Raw genomic sequence first — 26692 nt, 5'->3', positions numbered from 1 at the left:
CCAGCTTTAAAATCTGTCTCTGCCCTGATCTAGGCCGTAATCTCTGTCCTGTCAGTGAGGGCAACTTAGATCTTTTTATGCCTCAGTCATTTCCTGTTTTTTGTATTAGAAGTGTAATCCTATCTTCTCTCCATTTCTCCATGGTTTCAATGAAATAATTTGAAAAGTGCACATAAAAGCATTTGGGAAAAAATGTGTCAAATACTACATAAGGAAAGGGTACTTCAAAAATCAATCTTGTTTATCATTCTACTGCAAAAAGCATTAGCATTATCACATTTCAAGAGTACAGTGATAATTACGCTTGAAAAGAAAACTATGACTACCTGTATAATGGCAGAGAGGGATGTGTCTATGTGTTCTGATTTGATGGAGCTGATTTTCTTAAACTTGCACATTCAACCCTTCTCTAGTTATTTTCTGCATTTAGACAGTTTTTGCTAAGAGAAAAGTGAAGGGAGTTTAGGGTTTGGAGAGTGGCTGGTGGAAGTAAGGGATTCTATTAAAAATTCAACTGGGTAAAGCCGAACCTCAGGGTAGCATTCCAGCAGACCTGAAGAGGGACATGGTCTCTCAGGTCCAGGGAAAAGCTTCAAAGGACGGACCTGCATAGGTCACAGGGAGCAAGCCTTCCTTGGGCACATGAAGAACAGCAGGGAGGCCTGTGTGCAGGGAGGGATGGGAGTGGATGGGCTCCAGTGCAGACGCTGTGGTCAGGGAACAGGATGGTTCAGTGGAGATGCTGGGGCTGACCAGGACAACCAGGAGGGTCATGAAAACTATTGTAAGGATGGTGGTTTTCATTCTGGCACGAGTTGGAAAAGCCAGGGGAGAAAAGGAGCAAAGTGTAGAGGTTTATATTTCAGAAGACTTGCTTTGGTGGCTCTGTGGAGATTTGACTGTATCTTATTTTCATTATAAGATAGAGGGCAAGCTATGATAATAAGAATCTACAGTAATAGTAACAACAACAAAGACATATTTCTAGAAAGCACTATATACTAGGCACTTTGCTAAGCATTTTACATAATTATCTGTTTTTATTAATGACCATTATTTCATTCAGTTCAGTTCAGTTCAGTCGCTCAGTCGTGTCCGACTCTCCACGACCCCATGAATCATAGCACGCCAGGCCTCCCTGTGCATCACCAACTCTCGGAGTTCACTCAAACTCATGTCCACAGAGTTGGTGATGCCATCCAGCCATCTCATTCTCGGTCGTCCCCTTCTCTTCCCGCCCCCAACCTTTCCCAGCATCAAAAAATCAAAGCTAGAATTTTGTTTCCCAGAATCAAAACTGGGAATGTTAAGTTATCAGCTTACAGTCACACAGCTGGACAGTGCTAGAGTCTGGGATCTGACCCCAGAACTGATCCTCTGTGGATGAACAACAGAATGACCTAGGCAACTTTTAGAACATGTTCCCACTCACCCCCTTCTCTAGAATAATTCAGTGCTCTAGAATGGGGTCTGGGCACTTGCATTAATTCTCCAGGGCTCCCTAATGTATAGCCAGAACTGAAAATTCCTGTGAAATAACCACCACAGTGTAATGCCTAAAATTACCTAGTACAACAGTTTGTTTCAGATTTATTATTTAATGAGGTAAAAAAGAAGTAAAGCTACAGAGCTGTCTTTGTGGGGAGAACCAGCTTTCATCATTTTTATATGTAGAAACATTGTTATGATTGAGTGTAACATCTCTGTACATTTTTAAGGATAGACTAATTTCAGCACGTCCTCTTTCTTCCATTCCTACCTCGATCTTGGTCAGTCCTAGGAGGGCAACGGCCACCCGGATGCTACTGCTCTCCAGAGTGCCTGTGATCAACCTTCTCTCATACTCTATCTTCGACAGCTGTTGCTGTGCTGCAAAAGCCAAGGCCTTTTCCTTGGCTTCATTAGTCAGTGGCAATTTAAGGTCGACATCCAAGATTTGGTGGAGCTTACATTTCAAATACAGAACTGGATCATCCTTGGTAAGCACTAGGGGAAGCAAAAACAATCATGACTGCAATGATCATGTATGCCCTTGATATTGTTATTAAGGATGGACCTAGGAGGTCTGAAATATAACACTTCAGTTATGGCCTTTATTAACCAGAGGAAAAATAAACAGGTAACACATTTCTGGACTGCAAGGAGATCAAACAAGTCAACAGTAAAGGAAATCAGTCCTGAATATTCATTGGAAGAAATGATGCTGAAGCTCCAATACTTTGGCCACCTGATGTGAAGAGCTGACTCATTAGGAAAGACCTGGATGCTGGGAAAGGTTGAAGGCAGGAGGAGAAGGGGACGACAGAGGATGAGACAGTTGGATGACATCACTGACTCAATGGACATGAGTTTGAGTAAGCTCCAGGAGATGGTGAAGGACAGGGAAGCCTGACGTGCTGCAGTCCATGGGGTTGCAGAGTCGGACACAACTGAGTGACTAAACAACAACAGCAACACATTTCGAGTAGTTCTAAATCAATAATTTAAGAGTAAGTTTTCAGGAATTAAAGATAATTTTCTCTAAAAAGAGTTCTAGTTATTGGCCATTGTTCTCCTATCAATGATTAGAAGTAAGAGAAGCAGAAAAAAATGTAAAGAAAGACAGCTCTCAAGGACTGGCAAGAACTGCAATTTTCTTTCAGTAACAACTTTACACTTTAAACTAGAACACTGCGTGAAAGTCCACAGGTTTTATCATTAATATCATATAGGGCTTCCCAGGTGGCTCAGTGGTAAAGAATCCACCTGCCAATGCAGGAAACAGGTTTGACCCTTGGAGGGCTCTAACTCTTCACGATCTCATAGACTGCAGCCGACCAGGATCCTCTGTCCATGTGATTTCCCATGAAAGAATACTGGGGTGAGTTGCCATGTCCTACTCCAGAGAATCTTCCCGACCCAGGGATCGAACCCTCATCCTTTGCATCTCCTGCATTGGTAGGTAGATTCTTTACACTATAATCCATGAGGTCTCTAGAGTCAAACACGACTTAGCAACTAAAACAACAAACAAATTATAATATATAGAATTTGGCACTGTAGCTATTTCCAAAATACTTTGAAAATCGAAAACTTTGCTGAGTAAATATTTGAATGCCAAATTTCAGTATTTATCTGAAGACTAAAATAAAGATTTAAAAAGAAGCACCCTTGACATTTTCTTAAGTGTTAAAATGGTGCTCTATTCTTTGGATGCTGACATATTCAAGTTAAAAGGGAGCTTTTGAAACTGTAATTATATATTGGAAAAATGTGCTGTGAGAGTGCTTAGGTGACTCTATGAAGAACAATACCATCCTTCAACATTAGAAATTATATAAAATGAATGAATACTCTACCTTCTTCTGGAGAACTGCTATACTCAAGTGGAGATGAAGAATCCACTGGAAATAATCTGGAAGGCAAAGGGACAAGGCCTCTTCCTTCCAAAATATATATTAATTCTCCAATCTATAACACAACCACACAATAATATTAAATTTTTAAAAGCTCATGAAAAAATTAGGATAAATCTTTAAAAACATGCATGGTGTATTACTAAGCAACATACACTCTAAACGGGTGGAGAAAGTAAGGATTAAATACAGCCCTGCCATAGTATGAGAGAAATTTTGCATGCAACCAGAATACAGAGATGGATCAAGACGGTCCCAAGGTGGCATTGACAGCAGTTGATCCTTAACGGTTATAAATATTCTTGGAAGACTGTTAGCTTAAAACAATTAATTCAAGCAAATGAGAATGATAGTAAAGAATGTGGTGAGGATTACATGAGGTAACAATTTTTGTCATTTCACTTGTTATCCAAGATATTATAATTTTTGGTATATTTTTCTTATGTGATCAATATACTTGCATATCATTTATGTATATGTTGTTTGCTCAAACACATCTTTGGAATAATCTCTAACCCTTGCCTGGCACTTAGCAAGCACTTAAGAGATCCATTTAAATGGAGTGAGAGCAGGCTTGTCAAATTTCATTTGCATGTAAATAACCTGAAGATCTTAGTAAATGAGGAAATCTAGTAATTTTTACTAGACGTGTACTTTTCAAACATAAATCCAAGCTAGCAATCCGAATTTTTTTTGTATGTGTTACTACATACAGCTGAGTGATCAATACTAATGATATAAAGTTTTGAGATCCCACAAATCCACAGGGTACAGTCAAAGAATTTTTTTTCAGTAACTGGAGTGCAAATGCATCAGTTCACCAAAGAAAAGAAAACATTAATATTTTACTTTTAACTTTTTTCTCATGTTTATTTTTATCTAAAAATCAGTTATTTTATCTAAAATGTAGTTAATGGAAGAAATTTTCACATGTTGATTTATGGGGACTTATATATGATTTGGCTCAAGCTTTATGCTAACTAGAATAGCCTGTCTTACGGCCTGTGAAACATGAATTTTAATTTTAATCTGCTTTAATAATTAAAGAAAGAATAAAAATCAAAATGGAGTAATTGTGGTTCAGGCATTCAAAATGCAGGTGGGTGGCTATTATGGATATAGTTTCAGACAGTCCTGCATCACTGAGAACTTGAATCTTTTGAACCTTTTCAAACTCAAGAACACCACTAGCCATTCTCAAAACAGCTGCAACCTATGGCTTAAAGATCTTCTCTTATAGAGTTCATAAGTGTGCAAACACTTGGGGCCCCAAACCAACCCTTGCTTAACAAGATCCTTACTTCTTGCTAGATTCAGTACTAATTCTTGACAAACAACTCATGTACCTTTTTGATTTTTGCCTATTTGAGCCTTCTATATTTTATAGTCTGGGGGAACACCATTCAAGTACCTCTTGAATCTGTGTTCCAGGCTATAGTCCTCAGTTAGACTCAAGCGAAAATTTTTTCTATTCCTATTATAGACTGTTTATTGATGATTTGTGTCAATATAGTATGCATAAGAAATTAGACTTGGTGAATGTAGTTATAATAATTATATGTTTTTTTGTTCAATGTGTACCTGAATGAAACCAGATCTATATAGCTTGTCTACTCCTGAAAATGAATACCAACTCACGAGATTTAATACAAAAGGAGGAAACTGCTATTTCCCAAAACACAAAATATTTTTCTAAAATATAAATGATAAACATCTTCCTAGCCATTTATTAGTCACTTGAAATATCAATAACTATGACTCTATTCAACTTCACTTAACTCTACGTCTCAGACAATATATCACTTCTCAAAAAATTATTTCATCTAACTTGTTCACTTTCAAATTTCTTTTTTATTAAAAAGAAACAATGTAATTGAAAATGATGCCTGTTCCAGCAAATTATTCATAGAAATCATTTATAGCATCATTTAATTATTTCCCTCCATTTTTCTAGAAATAAAATCAGAGCAGCAAATAATACAAATGCAATAAAGAACTGTTTAAAGTAGAGAAGCCCTTTACATTCCAAGTCTAGAGGCAGTGACAAGGGAAATGAAATTATCTAACACACAATAGGCACTTGTCAATGTAAGCTCTCTTAATAGTCCACCTGTTAAATTTCCTTTCTGCTCTTATCACATATTTTCTAGTCTGCATATTTTCTTGAATTTGCATTTTCCAGAAAGACGCCAACGCCCACTGTCAATTGTAAGAAACCTTCACAAAAAATATTTTGTTCTTTCTGTGTATCAAGTTAAACGAAGTTCTCAATGCAGTTCATGCAGTTTTACAAGAAAGCTGTTAATGACCCAGAAGGAAAGAACACAACACTAAATTGGCAGGAAAGTTTTAATTCCAGCTCTGACACTAATTAGCTGGGTAACCCGGGCCAAGTCATGGATGCCCTCCAGATACAAATAACCTCAACCTTAAAAAAAATCAAAAAATAAAAGAAGAAACACATTTCTAGACAGAAAATCAAATCCCTATGTTGCTTCATAGGTCTTAAATTCTACTTATGCTCTCATACTGGACCCAGATCTTACTATTTTTCTAATTTGTGTATTTGCATTGGCTGTACAATACTATATTATTTTGATAACAGGCAAGTGAGACTTAAGCTAAAATTTTTAAATGTTAAATTCCATACACTAGAGATCATCAATCATTGACTGTGACTATTTATTTGACTTTGTAATAATTATAACATGAAACTGACCAGTAAGAATAATTGTCATTCTTTTAAAGTACTATTTTTCATAGAATGACTGAGCTAAGAGATTCAGTGAAGGTGAGAAGGCATATAAAAAGATTAAATGCTTGCCCTAAAAAGTTCAGTTTTTTAAACATAATTTTAACACAACATTAATAACATGCCTGAGAGATTATTTCACAGACATTTTGAGAAGGCAACATATACTTAAATGGCATAACATATGAATTGATTGTTTAATAAAAACACATGATATATTGTAGGAGAACATCTCTCAAATAAACATTAGGCTGGGCCTAGACTCCAGAAGCTACTGTGGCAATGAGCTTAACAATCTCTCTTTGCCTTTATCACCATATTTTTCAGAAGTTTCTGTTCACATTTTCTCCCCCACCAATTTGCTCTGCAAGTAAATTAAAATTTGCTTTCTCTGCAGGTGTGAACATCACTAAAACTGCCAGTAAGATTGATCTTCATATACGGTGCTCTCATCCCCTTCTTTTCCCCAGATTCAACATCATCTCCTCTTCTTTCACCATTGCTTCTCACATTCATCTGTTTGACTGCTATTAATAGTAAGGGAAAGCAGGTGGCTATAGAGGATGGATGTGTATGGAGTAGTGTAATAGATTGCAAGTCTTCCAGCCACTCTCTTGGTCTCCCAGTTTGCCTTTAACTCTTAGTCTACTTTCTGTTCTGGCTCCAGAGATGCTTTCCAAAGTAAAATAAAATCAGATCATACCTACGTTCAATATCTTTTATTGGACTCCTGTTTTCAATAATAAAAATAAATTGAGTTCAGTTCTGTTGCTCAGTCATGTCCCGACTCTTGAGACCCCATGGACTGCAGCACACCAGACTTCACTTCCCTGTTCATCAACAACTCCTGCAGCTTGCTCAAACTCATGTCCATCAAGTTGGTGATGCCATCCAACCATCTCATCTTCTGTTGTCACTTCTCTTCCTGCCTTCAATCCTTCCCAGCATCAGGGTCTTTTCTAATGAGTCAGCTCTTCACATCAGGTGGCCAAAGTTTTGGAGCTTCAGCATCAGTCCTTCCAATGAATATTCAGGACTAATTTCCTTGAGGATGGACTGGTTTGGTCTCCTTGCAGTCCAAGGGACTCAAGAGTCTTCTCCAGCACCACAGTTCAAAAGCATCAATTCTTCGGCACTCAGCTTTCTTACTCAAGTTAAAATTCAGGGCCCTCTTCATTTTTAGTCTGACTTATCCATTCAAGCCATTTTCTGTCATTTCCAACATTCTATTCTCAGAACTGGCAATTCAAGTATTCATGAAGTTTCATGCTTAGTTCAACCCCATGTTCTTAGAATCTTCTCCTGAGCATACTTCTCTGCCCAAACTCTGTTTACTAGCAAATTTCTACTCATCATTCTTAACCAAACTCCTCTATCAATCAATTAACCCAGACTCTGCTATGCATTCTTCCCACTATTCCAGAAATGGTCACAATCTGTGTTATAGAAATGAATGGACATGTCTAGGACACCATGCATACAAGGAAAGAGTACGTCTTGCAAGGGGCATCTTACTGAGGGCAAGGTCATCCCAGCATAAGGCTGCATTCATTGAAGGAAGAAAAGCATTTTTCTAATTCTCATGACTGTGCCACATGTTCAGCAAGGATTTTTCGTAAACCAGGAGGGAGCACCTACTTCAAACTAACACTAAGTCTTTGTGTGAGCTGGGCTAGACTTACGCAAATTGTCTTCTCCACTGAAATGTGATTCCCTTTGGTTCAGTATTCCTACCCTTTCTGTGTGTTTACTCTCTCCATGCCTAGAAAACTGGTTTTATATAGTTGGTGAATTAAACTCTGTTGGGAGGAGTGAAGTGAATAATAAAATGAGATTATTTAGAATACGGCTTGAGGGTGTCAAATTTTTAAACTTACACTAAGCCATACTCCATATTCTATAGTTTTCTTCAAGAAGGAGAGGGTTTGAAACTTGTAACTAGCAGATAAGTAAATTCTGGAGATCTAAGGCACAGCAGAGTAATTATAATCAACAATAGTATATGATAAACTTCCAAGTTGCTAAAATAATAGATCTTAATTGTTCTTGACAAAAATGAAATGATATGACGTGATAAATGTATTAGCTAACATGACTGTAACAGGGCTTCCCTGGTGGTTCAGATGGTAAAAAGTCTGCTTGCAATGCAGGAGACCCAGGTTCAACCCCTGCGTCAGGAAGATCTCCTGGAGAAGGAAATGGCAACCCACTCCAGTACGCTTTCCTGGAGAATTCCATGGACAGAGGAGCCTGGGAGGCTACAGTCCATGAGGTCACAAAGAATCGGACACAATTGGTCCTTCACCAGAACATGAGAGCAGTAATAATATTACCACATATAAGTGTATCAAACCAATACAGTATACATCTCAAAATTATACAGTGTTATCTATCAATTATATGTCAATAAAAAAAAGGATGAGAGGGTCCATAAAATTAACATGGATTTGGGAAAACAGGAATTACTGTTTCCTCATATTCTACATGTCACTTGAAGTGTAGTCCCCTGGAGCTAACATTTTGGTATCCCAGAGGTATGTGGAATCTTTTTTTTTTTTCTTTTAGCACATTTATTTTATTTTATTTATTTTTTTTAAATTTATTTTATTGGAGGCAAATTACCTTACATTAATATATTGGTATGGAATCTTTACAGAATAACTGGTTGTATCATTGATAAGGAACCTAGAGGAGATCCCCATAAGTCAATAACTACCACTGGGCCCAAAGTTCTCATTTTCAGATTTTCTTCTTACATTTTTTTCTAAAAAGGGTGCAGTGCTTCATGCATGCTGACGGTTTCACAGTAACAGGGGAGATAGGGTAGGTGAGGTCAGAGGAAGTCTTGTAGTCTGGAGGGGCTCAAGCTCTGTCCATCTTTGTGAACATCTACCACTTTGGTGGGCTCCCCTGGTAGCTCAGTTGGTAAAGAATCCTCCTGCAATGCAGGAGACCCAGTTCGATTCCTGTGTCGGGAAGATGCCCTGGCGAAAGGATAGGCTACCCACTCCAGTATTCCTGTGCTTCCCTGGTGGCTCAGCTGGTAAAGAATCCGCCTGGAATGTGGGAGACCTGGGTTCAATCCCTGGGTTGGAAAGATCTTCTGTAGAAGGGAAAGGCTACCCACTCCAGTATTCTGGCCTGGAGAATCCCATGGAATGTATAGTCCATGGGGTCACCAAGAGTTAGACGACTGGGCAACTTTCACTTTCACCACTTTGGTGGAGACTTCAAAGTACACCTAACCTGCCCCTATATGGGCAGCAGAAATCCGGTGGCTCATAAATGTTTCAAAGTGTTTATGGGCCAATTGGGATTTCACTTTCTGTTTCCCAGGGAACAAGTCAGGGGTTTGGCCTGTGGGGAGGAGTGTAGTTACCAAAAGAAAAAACAAAAATGCAGTTGTAACAAATCAAATGAAAAATCAAAGGGTAAATGAATTGTAGCTTGCTGTTAAAAATCATGGAAAATAGAAGAAACCATTAGCAAATTATACTCAGTCCCTCCAGCTATAAAAATCTTTCATAAAACTGAAGTTAGCTTGCCTAAATGTAAAATTACATAAAGATTTTAGCATAATATAATGTTTTTACCTTGCTAGCAAAGGCAAAATAAGCAAAATCAATATTGTTGTCAGTATTATTTAAGTCTGCACATTATTTATGATTGAAAACATTGTACAATGATTGGAATAATTACGTATACATAATAGAGACTGCCAGGTTAATTTCTGCATTAGTAGAGACAGAGAGACTGAGGGAAAATGAAACAAGTGACAGTGCAAAAAGTCATGTTAGGGGTTCCACTTATTTATGCAAATCTAAGGGAGATGGCCAGAGTGACATGCAATACATTTAACAACTGGTATGGCACAGACTGAGACTAAGCTTCTATAAGCCACACATCAACAAGAAGGCCTTGTGGGCAGCAGGTACCCTTGCCCTCTCAACTTCTGATCTGATGTGGCAGGGCTGATGCTCTCTTTGGTGTGGAGGCCCTGGTGCAGGACAGGACCAATTTGCATTGCATAAGCTATTCAGGGATGTTGACTGCTACTTCCTCAAGTCAGCAAGGCAAGGATTTTGGTTTCGATTGTTTTGACCAAATTTTATAGACAGAAAAAGGACAGTGAAGGATTAGAAGATAAATACCCAGAGGGAGGAGGATTCTGGCGTGGTTCAACAAAAAAGGCTCCTGTGTTGGTGGAAAAGGGCTGGTCAGGTCACAGAAAGTAGCTACGAATGGAATGCACTTTTAACTCAGGCACTGTGTCAAGGATCCCTGGCTGATTCTCCTGCCTCTCTCATAAGGATGATCCCAGCAATGCTGGGTGGTTTCCAACTGTGGAACCCAGTTCCACTGCTGGAACCCAGCAGCTGTTTTCACAGGCACCATTGTGAAGACAGAGTGCCATGGGTGTAGCTGCTGCTGCTGCTACTGCTGCTAAGTCGCTTCAGTCGTGTCCGACTCTGTGCGACCCCATAGACGGAAGCCCACCACGCTCCACCATCCCTGGGATTCTCCAGGCAAGAACACTGGAGTGGGTTGCCATTTCCTTCTCCAATGTGAAAGTGGAAAGTGAAAGTGAAGTCGCTCAGTCTTGTCCGACCCTTAGCGACCCCACGGACTGCAGCCTACCAGGCTCCTCCATCCATGGGATTTTCTAGGCAAGAGTACTGGAGTGGCTTGCCATTGTAGCAGCACATGGCTTTATTCTGCGCAGTGCTTGTGTGCTCTGTGTGGAGGTCTGTCTACCTCTCCTCCCAGAAAGTGCATTTCCTCAGGGACTGGGTCATGATTCTGCTCCAGTTTCCTCATTCAGTCTGTCCCTGTCCACACATGAGAGAAATCTCTTTGGATTTCTAGCACTTAAGAGCATGAATTTTTAGGCTTCTGTAGGTTTACTCCTAATTGAGGAATTTCTATGAACACTGATGGAAGCTTTGTAAAACTGTTTTTCTGTTCAAACAACTATTACACAAGTCATTTCATTTTATTTGAAAGTTTGAAAGGAACAGCCAAAATGAAACAAATGGCTGACCCTCGGTAGCAGTTTTAGTAGAAACATTTCTGTTTTACACACGGAAAGCTATCACATCGGGGCCTAATTACATCATAGTTAAGAACAGGTAGTTCTTAATGGTAAGGCAGTTATCATACATTTAATAAGAAAAGGAGCTAAGTAGGTGGACTTGGGTGTTTGATTATCTATTTAAGTGTGTAATTACATTTTTCAATATAATTAGCAATAAAATTGAACGTGTAAATTAATAGATGTAGTTCTCCACTTAAGCAATTGTAATTCAATGCAATACTTTAGATTAGGGGCATTATTTCTCAACTGACAGCAATATACGTTCATTATTATTGTTTTTCTTAATATTCTTTCTGATAAGAACAAAATATATGTAATCAAAGGACTGTTTTAAACAGATGTCAAGTTCGGTGTAATTATATTTTGATTAATTTAGATAAAATTAATGGAAGTAAATATTAATATTCAAATAGTCCAATTCAAAGAATAATGGGAGCTCCCCAGCAGTCCAGGGAAACAGGCCCAGGTTCAATTCCTGATCAGGGAACTAAGATCCTGCAAGCTGTACAGTATGGTCAAAAAAGAAAAGAAAAAAAAAAAACAAAATCAAACTCTTACCAGGCTACTGAGAATTAAACCTATAATATAAAGTGATATTGAAAAGAGATTGTGAAATATTTTATTAAACTACTGGCCACACCAGAGTTATTATTTTTTAAATAAATTTTTATATAGATGAATTCAATTAAATCAAACTTTAAAGGAAATGAAAAACAAAATTTAGCATTACTATTAAATAGCATTTTTTCTTCCTAAATGGTAATTTTTACTGTAAAATTAAACTATTCTTTACATATTTAAGAGGTTATGCTATTTTTCAGGTATAAATGATACTACAAGCGACAGGTCAATATAATACCTCTTTCCAGTTACCACCTTTCACTGCCTATGAATTCAATATAGCACATATGTGTGTGTCTGTGTGTGTGTTAGTCGCTTAGTTGTGTCTGACTCTTTGCGACCCCATGGACTGTAGCCTGCCAGACTTCTCTGTCCATGGAATTCTCCAGGCAAGAACTGGAGTGGGTTGCCATTCCCATCTCCAGGAGATCTTCTGGATCCAGGGGTGGAACCCAGGTCTCTCGCATTGCAGACAGATTCTTTACCGTCCACATTTGGGGCTATCTCCTGGGGGTTATCAATTCCCTTCTCAAATCAACACATGGTAGCGTCTTTCCAGAAGGGGATAATGCCATAAAACTTTGCCTCTAAAGCCTGTCTTCTTTCTTTCTCTCTGTCTCTCTTTCCTTTCTCCTACCCTTCTCTCCCTCTCTCTGTCTCTCTCCTTCCCTGGCTTTAGAGAAGCAAGATGCATGGTTCCTAGAACCACGAAATTAACTCTGCCAAAAATTTGAGAGAGCTTAGAAGCAGCTCCTTCCTCAATTGAGCTTTCAAGGAGAACACAGCACTGGCTGGTCCCTTGATTGAAGACTTGACAGACCTAAAACAGTGGACCCATTGAGGTTACATCTGGATCTCTGATCCCTGGAAAAGTGATATAACAAACACAGGTTGTTTCAAGCATAGCAGTGTTTGGTCACTTGTTATGCAACTATACATAGCTGATAGAGAAGGCCCAGCAGGTTAGGTGTGCCTCCACTCTCTTCCCATGGGACTTCTTTATCTAGCTTTTACAAAATTTACAGACAACTAGTGTAACTCTTTGCAGGTCAGGAAGCAACAGTTAGAACTGGACATGGAACAACAGACTACATGGAACAACAGACTGGTTCCAAATAGGAAAAGGAGTACGTCAAGGTTGGATATTGTCACCCTGCTTATTTAACTTATATGCAGAGTACATCATGAGGAACGCTGGGCTGGAAGAAGCACAAGCTGGAATCAAGATTGCCGGGAGAAATATCAATAACCTCAGATATGCAGATGACACCACCCTTATGGCAGAAAGTGAAGAGGAACTAGAAAGCCTCTTGATGAAAGTGAAAGAGGAGAGTGAAAAGGTTGGCTTGAAGCTCAACATTCGGAAAACAAAGATCATGGCATCTGGTCCCATCACTTCATGGGAAATAGATGGGGAAACGGTGGAAACAGTGTCAGACTTTTTTTTTTTTGGGCTCCAAAATCACTGCGGATGCTGATTGCAGCCATGAAATTAAAAGATGCTTACTCCTTGGAAGGAAGGTTATGACCAACCTGGATAGTGTATTAAAAAGCAGAGACATTACTTTGCCAACCAAGGTCCGTCTATTCAAGGCTATGGTTTTTCCCGTGGTCATGTATGGATGTGAGAGTTGGACTGTGAAGAAAGCTGATTGCCGAAGAATGGATGCTTTTGAACTGTGGTGTTGGAGAAGACTCTTGAGAGTCCCTTGGACTGCAAGGAGATCCAACCAGTCCATTCTAAAGGAGAGCAATCCTGGGTGTTCATTGGAAGGACTGATGCTAAAGCTGAAACTCCAATACTTTGGCCACCTCATGCTACGAGTTGACTCACTGGAAAAGACTCTGATGCTGGGAGGGATTGGGGGCGGGAGGAGAAGGGGACAACAGAGAATGAGATGGCTGGATGGCATCACCGACTCGATGGACATGAGTTTGAGTGAACTCCGGAAATTGGTGATGGACAGGGAGGCATGGCTTGCTATGATTCATGGGGTTGCAAAGAGTCGGACATGACTGAGCGACTGAACTGAACTGAACTGAGCATAACTCTTTGCTTATTCTTGAGGATAAGCTCTTTGTTTAGCAACCAGAGGGTTAACATTGTTATCTACATTCCTAGAGTCTTCAGCTGCCCTCATGTTGCCTGTACTGGTTATCCCATTAAAATGCCAGCCCGTAATGAAAGCACCCACCCCATTTCCATTCTCACCTTTCTGTTACTGAGGATGATGACACAGTAGCGTGTGTGTATGCCAAATGGGAGGAAGAAGAGCTCCAGGCTTGAAGTCCCCTTCGCTGCCAGGTGAAGAGTGTGTGCAGAGCAAAAGAACTCTTTGATGAAATTGGACTTAATTGCTGCCAAAATATGAAATAGGGCTTGTTTACATATTTTGCAAGTACCTTTCAAATAAAGCAGCTGTTTCAATTAGTGATTAGAGTTTGGGGATAAATTTTAAAAATGTTCAAAGCATTAGCACACAAAATTAAATGACACATTTCTTAATGTAAGTATGGGGTACCCCAGTTCAAGTTTAACATAATAAAAATGTCTAATTATGACCTTCTATTAAAGATTCCTTAAAAAACAAAGGAAACTTGACTAGTGTTTAAAATCAGCCTGGATATACACAGAAACATAAACAGCAAAGCGGACATTCCAGAATCTGTAACTTTTTTTGTGGACTATGTAATGATTCAAATTATAGGGTGTAACTGGAAATAAAGGCCTGTGTGTGTATATATTTATATCTATATCTATTCGTTGTTGTTATTAGTTTTTAAAACATATCCACAGAGCCCTCAGGGATTCTCCAGGCAAGAATACTGGAGTGGGTTACCATTTCCTTCTCCAGGGGATCTTCCCGACCCAGGGATCGAACCCGGGTCTCCCTCATTGGAGGCAGACGCTTTAACCTCTGAGCCACCAGGGAAGCCCTACCAAGCTGTCCTTCTGTGAAGAAACTTAGGACACATAGAGAGGCCACATCAGAACAGCATCCAGAACAATCCCACTCTTGATCTGACTGCAACTGCCTGAGAGACCCCCGAGCAAGAGTCACCAAGATGAGGCCAGTGACCTCCGAAGTGCTAGAGACAATAATATAAGGCATTCTTACTGTTTAATATCACTACATTTGGGGTGGTTTGCTCTGTAGCTAGAGAGTACCACAACAGCCCCATATCCATTTTTCTATCCATTATTCTATCCATATTTTCTAAATTTATAGTTAGTTATTTCATAAAACACAGTAAATCTGTCATCTCCTTAACATTTTAAAGATGGTGATACCTGTCACCCCAATAGGTTTAAACAGTTCAGAATAAGCCAAAAGAAACATAAAGGTCATTTATTGAAATACATTTAATGTACAGGTGAGGAAACTAAGACTCAGCGGTAAAAAGCAAGATGTGAACAGTTTTCCAAAGGGTCATGAGCAGAAAAGGCTGAGGACCAACACCTCGGCCTCCCATGTGGCCAGCAACCCCCAGGGCTCGCTGCTCTGTCTATAGTTGTGACCACTACTTATAGAATATTTCATTTCATATTATGCTCAGTATATAAAAATATGACGTGAAAACAAATATTTGTAATTGTAGCACTCACAGGTTTTTAAGGCATTTGGGTCCTGGAGACTGCCCTCAGCAATATCACCTCCACTGCTGTTCAAGGAAATAGGAAAACAACATCAGTGACACTCAAAAATAATACTATATATCTTAATTCAATCTTAAACTTCCTTAAAACTCATGGCCACCTACAATATGATAGGTGAAACCCACAAATGTATTTCATGGATCATTTTTATGTTTATAAAGTTTTAGAAATTTTAAAAATCAGAAAAATGTGAAAAGGAAACTAACAATCATCCATATTTTCACCACTGATTTTTCAAAATTAATTTATTTATTTCAATTGGAGGCTAATTACATTATTGTAGCTCACCGGTTTTTTTTTTTTTTTTTAAGAAATGGTAAAAACAATTTCTTTTTGCTTACAAATACTGTAGAGAAGTAAACATATAATAATAATAAAAGCTAAAATCCTGATATTTCAAAGTAGGTGGTCTCAACTAAGGACTACATAGGTAGTCTATCCAAAAATGATTCTAGAACTTGAAAAAATTATCTTCTCTAAGCTAATTGCACATTTGCTTCTTTCTCATACAGGTAGGAGGAGACGGGCAGCAGTTTAATCTCGTGTTGGATTTCTGCAAATTAATTAGCAAATCACAGCCTGAAGCAAGTGACTCCCTTGCAAGTTTCCAGGTCTTCCATAACCCATCAATTTCCTCCAATTTGTTCCTCCTATATCCAAAATTATTTTTCTGTCAATTAGTATCTGGGCTCTAAGTTATTGTTTGCTTGATTTTTTTCTGAGAATATAAAAGTCTCATATTTTCTCATTTTGCCAGGTGATTGGTATGAATTTTAACTTGTAAAAATATACTATTTCTAAGGAATGTTCCTCCAACCATATCCATTCCTTTTCTACAAACACCAGACTCTTAATAAGGTTATTTACCACATCTACTCATTATTCTGTGCTTTGTTCTAATCACAGGCATTCTGACTAGCAGTCTCAGCAATAGGCTTAATTTAAAAAAAAAAAAGAAAATTTAATCATTTCAGTTCAGTCGCAGAGTTGTGTCCACCTCTTTGTGACCCCATGAACCGCAGTACACCAGGCCTCCCTGTCCATCAACTCCTGGAGTTCAAACAAACCCATGTCTATTGAGTCGGTGATGCCATCCAATCATCTCACCCTCTGTCATCCCCTTCTCCTCCTGCCCTCAATGTTTCCCAGCATCAGGGTCTCTTCAGATGAGTCAGCTCTTCTCATCAGGTGGCCAAAGTACTGGAGTTTCAGCTTCAACATCAGTCCTTCCAGTGAAAACCCAGCACTGATCTCCTTTAGGATGGACTGGTTGGATCTCCTTTCAGTCCAAGTGACTCTCCAGAGTCTTCTCCAACACCACAGTTCAAAAGCATCCATTCTTTGGCACTCAGTTTTCTTTATAATCCAACTCTCACATCCATACATGACCACTGGAAAAACCATAGCCTTGACTAGACGGACCTTTGTTGACAAAGTAATGTCTCTGCTTTTCAATATGCTAAGTTGGTCATAACTTTCCTTCCAAGGAGTAAGCGTCTTTTAATTTCATGGCTGCAATCACTATCTGCAGTGACTTTGGAGCCCAGAAAAATAAAGTCAGCCACTGTTTCCATGTTTCCCATTCTATTTGCCATGAAGTGATGGGACCAAATGCCATGATCTTAGTTGTCTGAATGTTGAGCTTTAAGCCAACTTTTTCACTCTCCTCTTTCACTTTCATCAAGAGGCTCTTTAGCTCTTCTTCACTTTCTGCCTTAACGGTGGTGTCATCTGCATATCTGAGGTTATTAATACTTTTCCTGGCAATCTTGATTCCAGCTTGCACTTCTTCCAGCCCAGCGTTCCTCATGATGTACTCTGCATATAAGTTAAATAAGCAGGGTGACAATATACAGCCTTGACGTACTCCTTTTCCTATTTGGAGCCAGTCTGTTGTTCCATGTCCAGTTCTAACTGTTGCTTCCTGACCTGCATACAGGTTTCTCAAGAGGCAGGTCAGGTGGTCTGGGATTCCCATCTCTTTCAGAATTTTCCACAGTTTATTGTGATCCACACAGTCAAAGGCTTTGGCATAGTCAATGAAGCAGAAATAGATGGTTTTCTGGAACTCTCTTGCCTTCTCCATGATCCAGCGGATGTTGCCAATTTGATTTCTGGTTCCTCTGCCATTTCTAAAACCAGCTTGAACATCTGGAAGTTCACGGTTCACATATTGCTGAAGCCTGGCTTGGAGAATTTTGAGCATGACTTTACTAGCGTGTGAGATGAGTGCAATTGTGCGGTAGTTTGAGCATTCTTTGGCATTGCCTTTCTTTGGGATTGGAATGAAAACTGACCTTTTCCAGTCCTGTGGCCAGTGCTGAGTTTTCTAAATATGTTAGCATACTGCGTGCAGCACTTTCATAGCACCATCTTTCAGGATTTGAAATAGCTCAACTGGAATTCCATCACCTCCACTCGCTTTGTTCATAGTGATGCTTTCTAAGGCCCACTTGACTTCGCATTCCAAGATGTCTGGCTCTAGGTGAGTGATCAGACCATCGTGCATATATGGGTCATGAAGATCTTTTTTGTACAGTTCTTCTGTGTATTCTTGTCACCTCTTCTTAATATCTTCTGCTTCTGTTAGGTTCACACCATTTCTGTCCTTTATCAAGCCCATCTTTGCATGAAATGTTCCCTTGGTATCTCTAATTTTCTTGAAGAGATCTCTAGTCTTTCCCATTCTGTTGTTTCCCTCTATTTCTTTGCATTGATCGCTGAGGAAGGCTTTCTTATCTCTCCTTGCTATTCTTTGGAACTCTGCATTCAAATGGGTATATCTTTCCTTTTCTCCTTTGCTTTTCGCTTCCCTTCTTTTCACAGCTATTTGTAAGGCCTCCTCAGACAGCCATTTTGCTTTTTGGCATTTCTTTTTCTGGGGGATGGTCTTGATTCCTGTTTCCTGTACAATGTCACGAACATTTAATACTTTTATTTAATTTGAGCAGTTGATAGATACCTGATGATAGACATAGTAGATTGATATTTTAGCATTTATAACAAAGACTATACAAAGAGTGGAAAGAATAATAAAAAAAAATGCTTATTTCTCAATGTACCACTACAATGCCATCTCTTTGCTAATGGAGTTTTGGGTAGAATGTCTGATTAAAATCCTTAGATAATCTCCAAACCTCATTTTGTTCAATACTTGCAATCACTAGCCCTTTAGTCATGTGGTTTTTTTTTTTCCCATAGTGAATAGAAAAGCAGAGCAATTTGGGCTTCATCTCCTTTTTCTTTTCTTTACCTATTTTGTTAGAGAACAGCTAATGATAGTGCCTTTTGAACAAATCAAAGAGCTGCCTTATCCACAGTGAAGAGTCTCAAAACCAGAAAAAATAAGTTACCTGTATTATTTACGATAAAAATAGATAAAACATTTTACAGACCTAAGAATTTGATGGCCTTGCTTGTAAGCTGATAATTATCATGATTAATTCAGAGACATAAGTAAACAATTTAATAAAATAATCTGGCTAAGGAAAATTCTATTTTACCTGATCAATAACAGTGTGGATGACAATAAATTGTGGAAAACTCTGAAACAGATGGGAATACCAGACCACCTGACCTGCCTCTTGAGAAATCTGTATGTGGGTCAGGAAGTTAGAACTGGACATGGAACAACAGACAGTTTCCAAATAGGAAAAGGAGTACGTCAAGGCTGTATATTGCCACCATGCTTGTTAAATGCAGAGTACATCATGAGAAACACTGGGCTGTAGGAAGCACAAACTGGAATCAAGATTGCCGGGAGAAATATCAATAACCTCAGATATGCAGATGGCACCACCCTTATGGCAGAAAGTGAAGAGGAACTAAAGAGCCTCTTGATGAAAGTGAAAGAGGAGAGTGAAAAAGTTGGTTTAAAACTCAATATTCAGAAAACTAAGATCATGGCATCTGGTCCCATCACTTCATGGCAAGTGATAGGGAACAGTGGAAACAGTGGCTGACTTTATTTTGGGGGGCTCCAAAATCACTGCAGATGGTGATCGCGGCCATGAAATTAAAAGAAGCTAACTCCTTGGAAGGGAAGTTATGACCAACCTAAACAACATATTAGAAAGCAGAGATATTATTTTGTCAACAAAGGTCCGTCTAGTCAAGGCTATGGTTTTTCCAGTAGTCATGTACGGATGTGAGAGTTGGACTATAAAGAAAGTTGAGCACCTAAGAATTGATGCTTTTGAACTGTGGTGTTGAAGACTCTTGAGTGTCCCTTGGACTGAAAGGAGATCCAACCAGTCCATCCTAAAGGAGATCAGTGCTGGGTTTTCACTGGAAGGACTGATGTTGAAGCTGAAACTCCAATACTTTGGCCACCTGGTGCGAAGAGCTGACTCATTTGAAAAGACCCTGATTCCTGGAAAGATTGAGGGCAGGAGGAGAAGGGGATGAGAAAGGATGAGATGGTTGGATGGCATCACCAACTCAATGGAAATGAGTTAGGTAAACTCTGGGAGTTGGTGATGGACAGGGAGGCCTGGCGTGCTGCGGTTCATGGGGTCACAAAGAATCAGACACGACTGAGCAACTGAAGTGAAATGATTGTTCTTGACCCTAGAAATGTGGTGATAAACCCACTTTGATTATAGAACGAGTATCTTTCATGCTCCAAAACAGAAGTGAAACAACTCATTTACATTTTTGTTATTCCCTATACCTCAATCCACACTATAATTTTCCTAGATGCTTATCAATTATGCAGTTATGGAAGAGGAAGTCTTGGTCTTAAGGAAGAAAAGCATCAAAGGAGGCTAAAACTATACAAAACACTGTAGATCAAGTAATGGAATATTTTCTGCTAATTCAGTAATGGGTCAAAGTCAGGGTGTGGAACCTATTTATACTTATGAGGTGGAAAGGGATGGCACACTATTTTCCTCTGCAATAGTGGCATATAGCTCTTTTCAAGCTCAAATAATCAAAATGATATTGAACTGCTTCTAGTCAGTGAAAGTCACTCAGTCATGTCAGACTCTTTGCGACCCCATGGACTATACAGTCAATGGAATTCTCTAGGCCTGAATACTGGAGTGGGTAGCCTATCTCTTCTTTAGGGGATCTTCCTAACCCAGGGATCGAACCCAAGTCTCCCACATTGCAGGCGGATTCTTTACCACCTGAGCTACAAGGGATTCAAAGCATGAATAAATTAGCTCCAAGAACGACTTCCTTCTCAAGTTTTCTAGCAGGGAAGGAAGATCTTTGTTATAAGTTTTTATACTTCTGGGCTGGCATTCAGGGCTACGTCCAAATCAAGCAGCAAATTCTCTGGTTCAAGTCTAGTTTTTATGAATCACATGAAGGAATATAAGAGAATCAATTTTTAGGTTCATTCCATCCTCCATGTGTCCAGGAGTTGATCAAAATCAGGTCCCATGGCCATCTGGCGGGCAGTTAAAATAGAATGTTTAATGCTTTATGTACAACTTTGGCTCATAAACAGCTGAAAAGTCTCTAAAATGAGGGGTGCTAACCTTGATAGTCGGAGAAGGCAATGGCAAGCCACTCCAGTACTCTTGCCTAGAAAATCCCATGGATGGAGGAGCCTGGTAGGCTGCAGTCCATGGGGTCGCTAAGGGTCGGACACGACTGAGCGACTTCACTTTCACTTTTCACTTTCACACATTGGAGAAGGAAATGGCAACCTACTCCAGTGTTCTTGCCTGGAGAATCCCAGGGATGGGGGAGCCTGGTGGGCTTCTGTCTATGGGGTCACACAGAGTCGGACACGACTGAAGTGACTTAACAGCAACAGCAACCTTGATAGTATATTAAAAAGCAGAGATATTACTTTGCCAACAAAGGTCCGTCTAGTCAAGGCTATGGTTTTTCCCGTGGTCATGTATGGATGTGAGAGTTGGACTGTGAAGAAAGCTGACTGCCAAAGAATTGATGCTTTTGAACTGTGGTGTTGGAGAAGACTCTGGAGAGTCCCTTGGACTGCAAGGAGATCCAACCAGTCCATTCTAAAGGAGATCAATCCTGGGTGTTCATTGGAAGGACTGATGCTGAAGCTTAAACTCCAATACTTTGGCCACCTCATGCATCGAGTTGACTCACTGGAAAAGAGTCTGATGCTGGAAAGAATTGGGGGTGGGAGGAGAAGGGGATGACAGAGAGTGAGATGGCTGGATGGCATCACCGACTCTGTGGACATGAGTTTGAATGAATTCCGGGAGTTGGTGATGGACAGGGAGGCCTGGCGTGCTGTGATTCATGGGGTCGCGGAGAGTCGGACAGGACTGAGCGACTGAACTGAACTGCACTGAACTGAACTGAACCTGTAGTACAAAGAGAGAGTGATCTGTGAATTTAAATGGGGAAAAAAATTCCACCATTATGTCCACCGACTCTTAATAGCAAATGAAATCAAATCACCTAGTATTTGCTGTACACAAGAATCTTTACATCACATTTCAGTTCTTGCACATATATTTAGCTATTATTTATTTTCATGGCTACTTTTAAAGTGTGGTAGTTATCTCTACCAGTAGATGTTACTATGCATTGTGTTAATGAAGTATATATTTCAATATACTACAAGTTTTAAATGTTTTGATACAGTACTCTACTAGACTATTACTTTCCTCTGTGCTATGGACTGAACTGTGTCACCCTTACATTCTATGCTGAAGTCTTAAGTCTCAAACTGATTGTGTTTGGAGATAGGGCATGTGGGCCTGCTCAGTCACCTCAGGAGTGTTCAACTCTTTGCGACCCTATGGACTGTAGCCCACCAGGCTCCTCTGTCCATGGGATTCTCCAGGCAAGAAGAGTAGAGTGGGTTGCCGTGCCCTCCTCCAGGGGACATTCTTGACCCAGGGATCGAACCCATGTTTCCTGTGTCTCCTGCATTGAAGGTGGATTCTTAACCACTGAGCCACCAGGGAAGCCCCAGATAGGGCATATTGTAAGGTAAGTTAAGGTTAAATGAGGCCATAAGGATGAGGCTGTAATAAGAAATAATTAGCATCCTTATCAGAAGACAGACCAGTGAGCTCACCCTCTCTCTCCATGTGTGCGCAAAGAAGAGGTCATGTGAGCACACGGTGAGATGGCTGCTGCCTATAAGCCAAAAAACGAGGCCTCAGAGAGAAACTTAACTTGCTGGCACCTTGGACTTTCCAGTCTCCAGGACTATGAGAAATAAATTTCTGTTGTTTAAGCCATCCATTCTGTGGTATTTTGTTATGGTAGTCCAAGGAGATTAAGACATTCTATAATCCTTGATATTTATTTTATGTGTTTGTAAAAACACTTTTTTGAAACAGAATAGGCTTCATCAGACTGCCAAAGAGCATGAAAACAATAAAACCAGGTATGAAACCCTAATCTAGAGCAAGAGGATCATGGCAGGTTGTGACTCTTAGTATATACATCTGGCTTTTGAGTCACTCTATTTTCCTTACAGACTTGATGAAGTCTGTTACTAATTATTCAGTGTAGTAGAATGAAATATTTTTAAATCATGGCTCTCCAAAACCCAGCTTTTTTTTGAGCGGGTGAAGGTTGGGCAAGAATCAGGACTCAGAAAGATATCTCTACCAGGACCTACTTTGAATGATGAAACCCCTAAGTTCACAGAGTATGCGGTCTGCCATGCAAAGTAACTCTATAAGTACAAAGTAGAAAGGCAAACACTTCAACACCTCTTCAACTTGAACTCACACTTTCCTACGCCGACCCTGTAGTCCATATTTATAACCATATGCTTTGTAATTCTGGGCTTCTCTGTTGGTTTCCCCTCACCTGACTGTTCCCTACTCCCCCAAAGCTTCTGCTATTCCCTCTTCCCATGATCCTTCTACACTTGTAGGAGAGTTCTCCCCTTCTTCCAGATTCTGGCCGTCAGATCGTACTATTATTTCAGATCCCAATCTGTACATGATAAAGGAGAACATGGTATATGCATGGAAAAAAAGTTACTAGGACCTCATTTTTCTCCAACTGTGTCTTCTCTTCCACATAAATCACAAAAACATCTACATAGTGATATTCCTTGCCAATCAGCTCATAGAACACATCTGTGTGTGTGTGTGTGTGTATTATTTTCTCAGTATAATGCATACTACTGAAAGCATTCTGCCCTACACAACTGTCTCTATTTGGGTAGATTTTTTTTTTCTTATTCTCTACTTGATGGCTGCCAACTTTAGGGTCAGATCTGTGACTTATTTATCCCAATACTTCTCCAGTACTAAGAAAAATGCTTGAGATGCCACTTAGTAAAAATCTATTGAGTGATAAATAATTCAATGCTGTTGGAAAAAATAGCAAGTCATATCACTAAAGGAAATTATTTACAAAGTGCTCCTTTCTGAGCACTGCTAATCTATCTATCACTCAATTTTAAAGTGTGACTAAAATCAGTCTCCTGTCCTGATTCTTTCTGATAATCCTTGGGATTTCATTGGAATAAAAACTTCTTAACTGCTCTTGCTTGTGCTCATGGATCATGTTCCCATAAAGCAAAATATGTGATGAATATAGTTTCCTCATGCATGTGGTTTCAAATGTGTTGTTTTATATGTATCCATTGCTTAGGAAGAGCAGTTTACAGAAACATTAAAAAAAATTTAATAGGAAATCATTTTTTTAACACCACCTGAAAGATAATTTCAGTATTTTATGTCTCATTTGAGAAGAGATTATTTATCATATGGGGAGATGTTAACTGAAGTGACTCTGAAGAGGAGCATCCATTAGTATGTGCTAGGTCATGCTATAGTTAACCAGGCCACATCTCAGTGGATGAACTCAATAGCTTACTTCGTGCTCACAATACATGTCCACTCGAGGTGGAGAGCATACACTCAGAGTTCCTTGGTGCAGGAGGCCTCCATTCCTAAATGTGCCTCTCTAATAATTGTAGCAGGGAATGGGGACAGGAAAAATTACTCACGGGGTCTTAAAGCTGCCACTTGAAAAAACAGTCAGCACTTCTCCGCATATGCCATTGGCCAATTATGTGTTCATGCAGAATTTTAACATTAGTGGGGAAGTGCAGTATGTGCATTAACAGAGGAAAAACAGGGATATTTGTAAGGAGCTCTAAGAAAAAAAATCTAGTCAGCTTATGGAGATTTTTAAATACTTTTTTTGTTCTCTTAACGGATGTAACATATATAACATAAGAGAACAAAAAAAAAAAAAGTGTTTTTAAAATCTCCATAAGCTAATTGGATGATTAGACCTAGAGACCAGGCCACAGAGCAAGCCATCAGGACCCCAGAAGGAGCTACAGCAATGCTTCTAACTTCTTAAGTGATACTTCAGGCTGAGCTGGAATTGTTTTGGATGAGTATTTACAAAGTTTCCTTCCTCTTCAAAATTAAATTATAAATGTTTTCATACTTGTTCAATTTTGCTTTTGATTTGAGAAGCATAACATTAAAAAGATATCTTTACCTGAAGCTTGAGAATCTATGGCTTCAATAATTCTGGAATGTTCAGTCCAAGGGGTCGCAAAGAGTTGGATATGACTGAGTGACTGAAATGAACTGAACTGAAATTATTCAGAATTAATGTGAAGAAACTGTTTCAAAGCCATTCAGGCAAAATCTGTGACCACAAAGCAACTTCTTGATCAAGAAACAAGGGATTGAAAAACATTTCAGGAAGAGAACTGTTTACTGAAGGTTTTTAAGCATTTAAAAGCAGCATTTCATACTACAAAGAAATTAAAATAAATGCCTACAATATTCCTATGAAATTTATAATGCTGCCTTGGAAAACAATGCATTAATTCATATTTTCAGTCAGTTCAGTTCAGTCGCTCAGTCGTGTCCGACTCTCCGTGACCCCATGAATCACAGCACGCCAGGCCTCCCTGTCCATCACCAACTCCCGGAGTTCACTCAAACTCATGTCCATCGAGTCGGTGATGCCATCCAGCCATCTCATTCTCTGTCGTCCCCTTCTCCTCCGGCCCCCAACCTTTCCCAGCATCAGAGTCTTTTCCAGTGAGTCAACTCGTCGCATGAGGTGGCCAAAGTATTGCAGTTTCAGCTTTAGCATCAGTCCTTCCAATGAACACCCAGGATTGATTTCCTTCAGAATGGACTGGTTGGATCTCCTTGCAGTCCAAGGGACTCTCAAGAGTCTTATCCAACACAACAGTTAAAAAGCATCAATTCTTTGGCGGTCAGCTTTCTTCATAGTCCAACTCTCACATTCATACATGACCACGGGATAAACCATAGCCTTGACTAGATGGACTTTGGTTGGCAAGGTAATGTCTCTGCTTTTTAATATACTATCAAGGTTGGTCATAACTTTCCTTCCAAGGAGCAAGCGTCTTTTAATTTCATGGCTGCAACCACCATCTGCAGTGATTTTGAAGCCCCCAAAAATAAAGTCTGACACTGTTTCCACTGTTTTTCCATCTATTTCCCATGAAGTGATGGGACCAGATGCCATGATCTTTGTTTTCTGAATGTTGAGCTTCAAGCCAACCTTTTCACTCTCCTCTTTCACTTTCATCAAGAGGCTTTTGAGTTCCTCTTCACTTTCTGCCATAAGGGTAGTGTCATCTGCATATCTGAGGTTATTGATATTTCTCCCAGCAATCTTGATTCCAGCTTGTGCTTCTTCCAGCCCAGCGTTCCTCATGATATACTCTGCATATAAGTTAAATAAGCAAGGTGACAATGTATGGCCTTGACGTACTCCTTTTCCTATTTGGAACCAGTCTGTTGTTCCATGTACAGTTCTGACTGTTGCTTCCTGACCTGCATACAGGTTTCTCAAGAAGCAGGTCAGGTGATCTGGTATTCCCATCTCTTTCAGAATGTTCCACAGTTTATTGTGTTCCACACAGTCAAAGGCTTTGGCATAGTCAATGAAGCAGAAATAGATGGTTTTCTGGAACTCTCTTGCTTTCTCCATCATCCAGCAGATGTTGGCAATTTGATCTCTGGTGCCTCTGCCTTTTCTAAAACCTGCTTGAACATCTGGAATTTCACGGTTCACATATTGCTGAAGCCTGGCTTGGGGAATTTTGAGCATGACTTTACTAGCGCGTGAGATGAGTGCAACTGTGCAGTAGTTAGAGCATTCTTTGGCATTCCCTTTCTTTGGGATGGGAATGAAGACTGACCTTTTCCAGTCCTGTGGCCACTGCTGAGTTTTCCAAATGTGCTGGCATAACGAGTGCA

General features: G+C 39.7%; 1 protein-coding gene across 1 annotated transcript in view; it reads right to left on the bottom strand.

The window, feature by feature from the left end:
• CFAP47 (cilia and flagella associated protein 47) overlaps positions 1–26692 on the bottom strand; it is a 509689-nt gene that overhangs the window by 210992 nt on the left and 272005 nt on the right. Inside the window, exons 42-46 of the mRNA XM_088833637.1 lie at positions 23215–23221; positions 15471–15518; positions 14076–14221; positions 3339–3450; positions 1760–1986 (exon numbers count right to left, since the gene is read on the bottom strand). Coding sequence (XP_088689763.1) covers positions 1760–1986; positions 3339–3450; positions 14076–14221; positions 15471–15518; positions 23215–23221 — 540 coding nt within the window. The remainder of the gene's footprint in view (positions 1–1759; positions 1987–3338; positions 3451–14075; positions 14222–15470; positions 15519–23214; positions 23222–26692) is intronic.

The sequence above is a fragment of the Moschus berezovskii genome, chromosome X, assembly GCF_049115385.1.
Source record: "Moschus berezovskii isolate FMDL1 chromosome X, NW_MosBer_1.0, whole genome shotgun sequence".
In the NCBI taxonomy this organism is placed as follows: Eukaryota; Metazoa; Chordata; class Mammalia; order Artiodactyla; family Moschidae; genus Moschus; species Moschus berezovskii.
The sequence above is the reverse complement of the archived record's forward strand: the minus strand, read 5'-3'. Positions and strand labels throughout refer to the sequence as shown.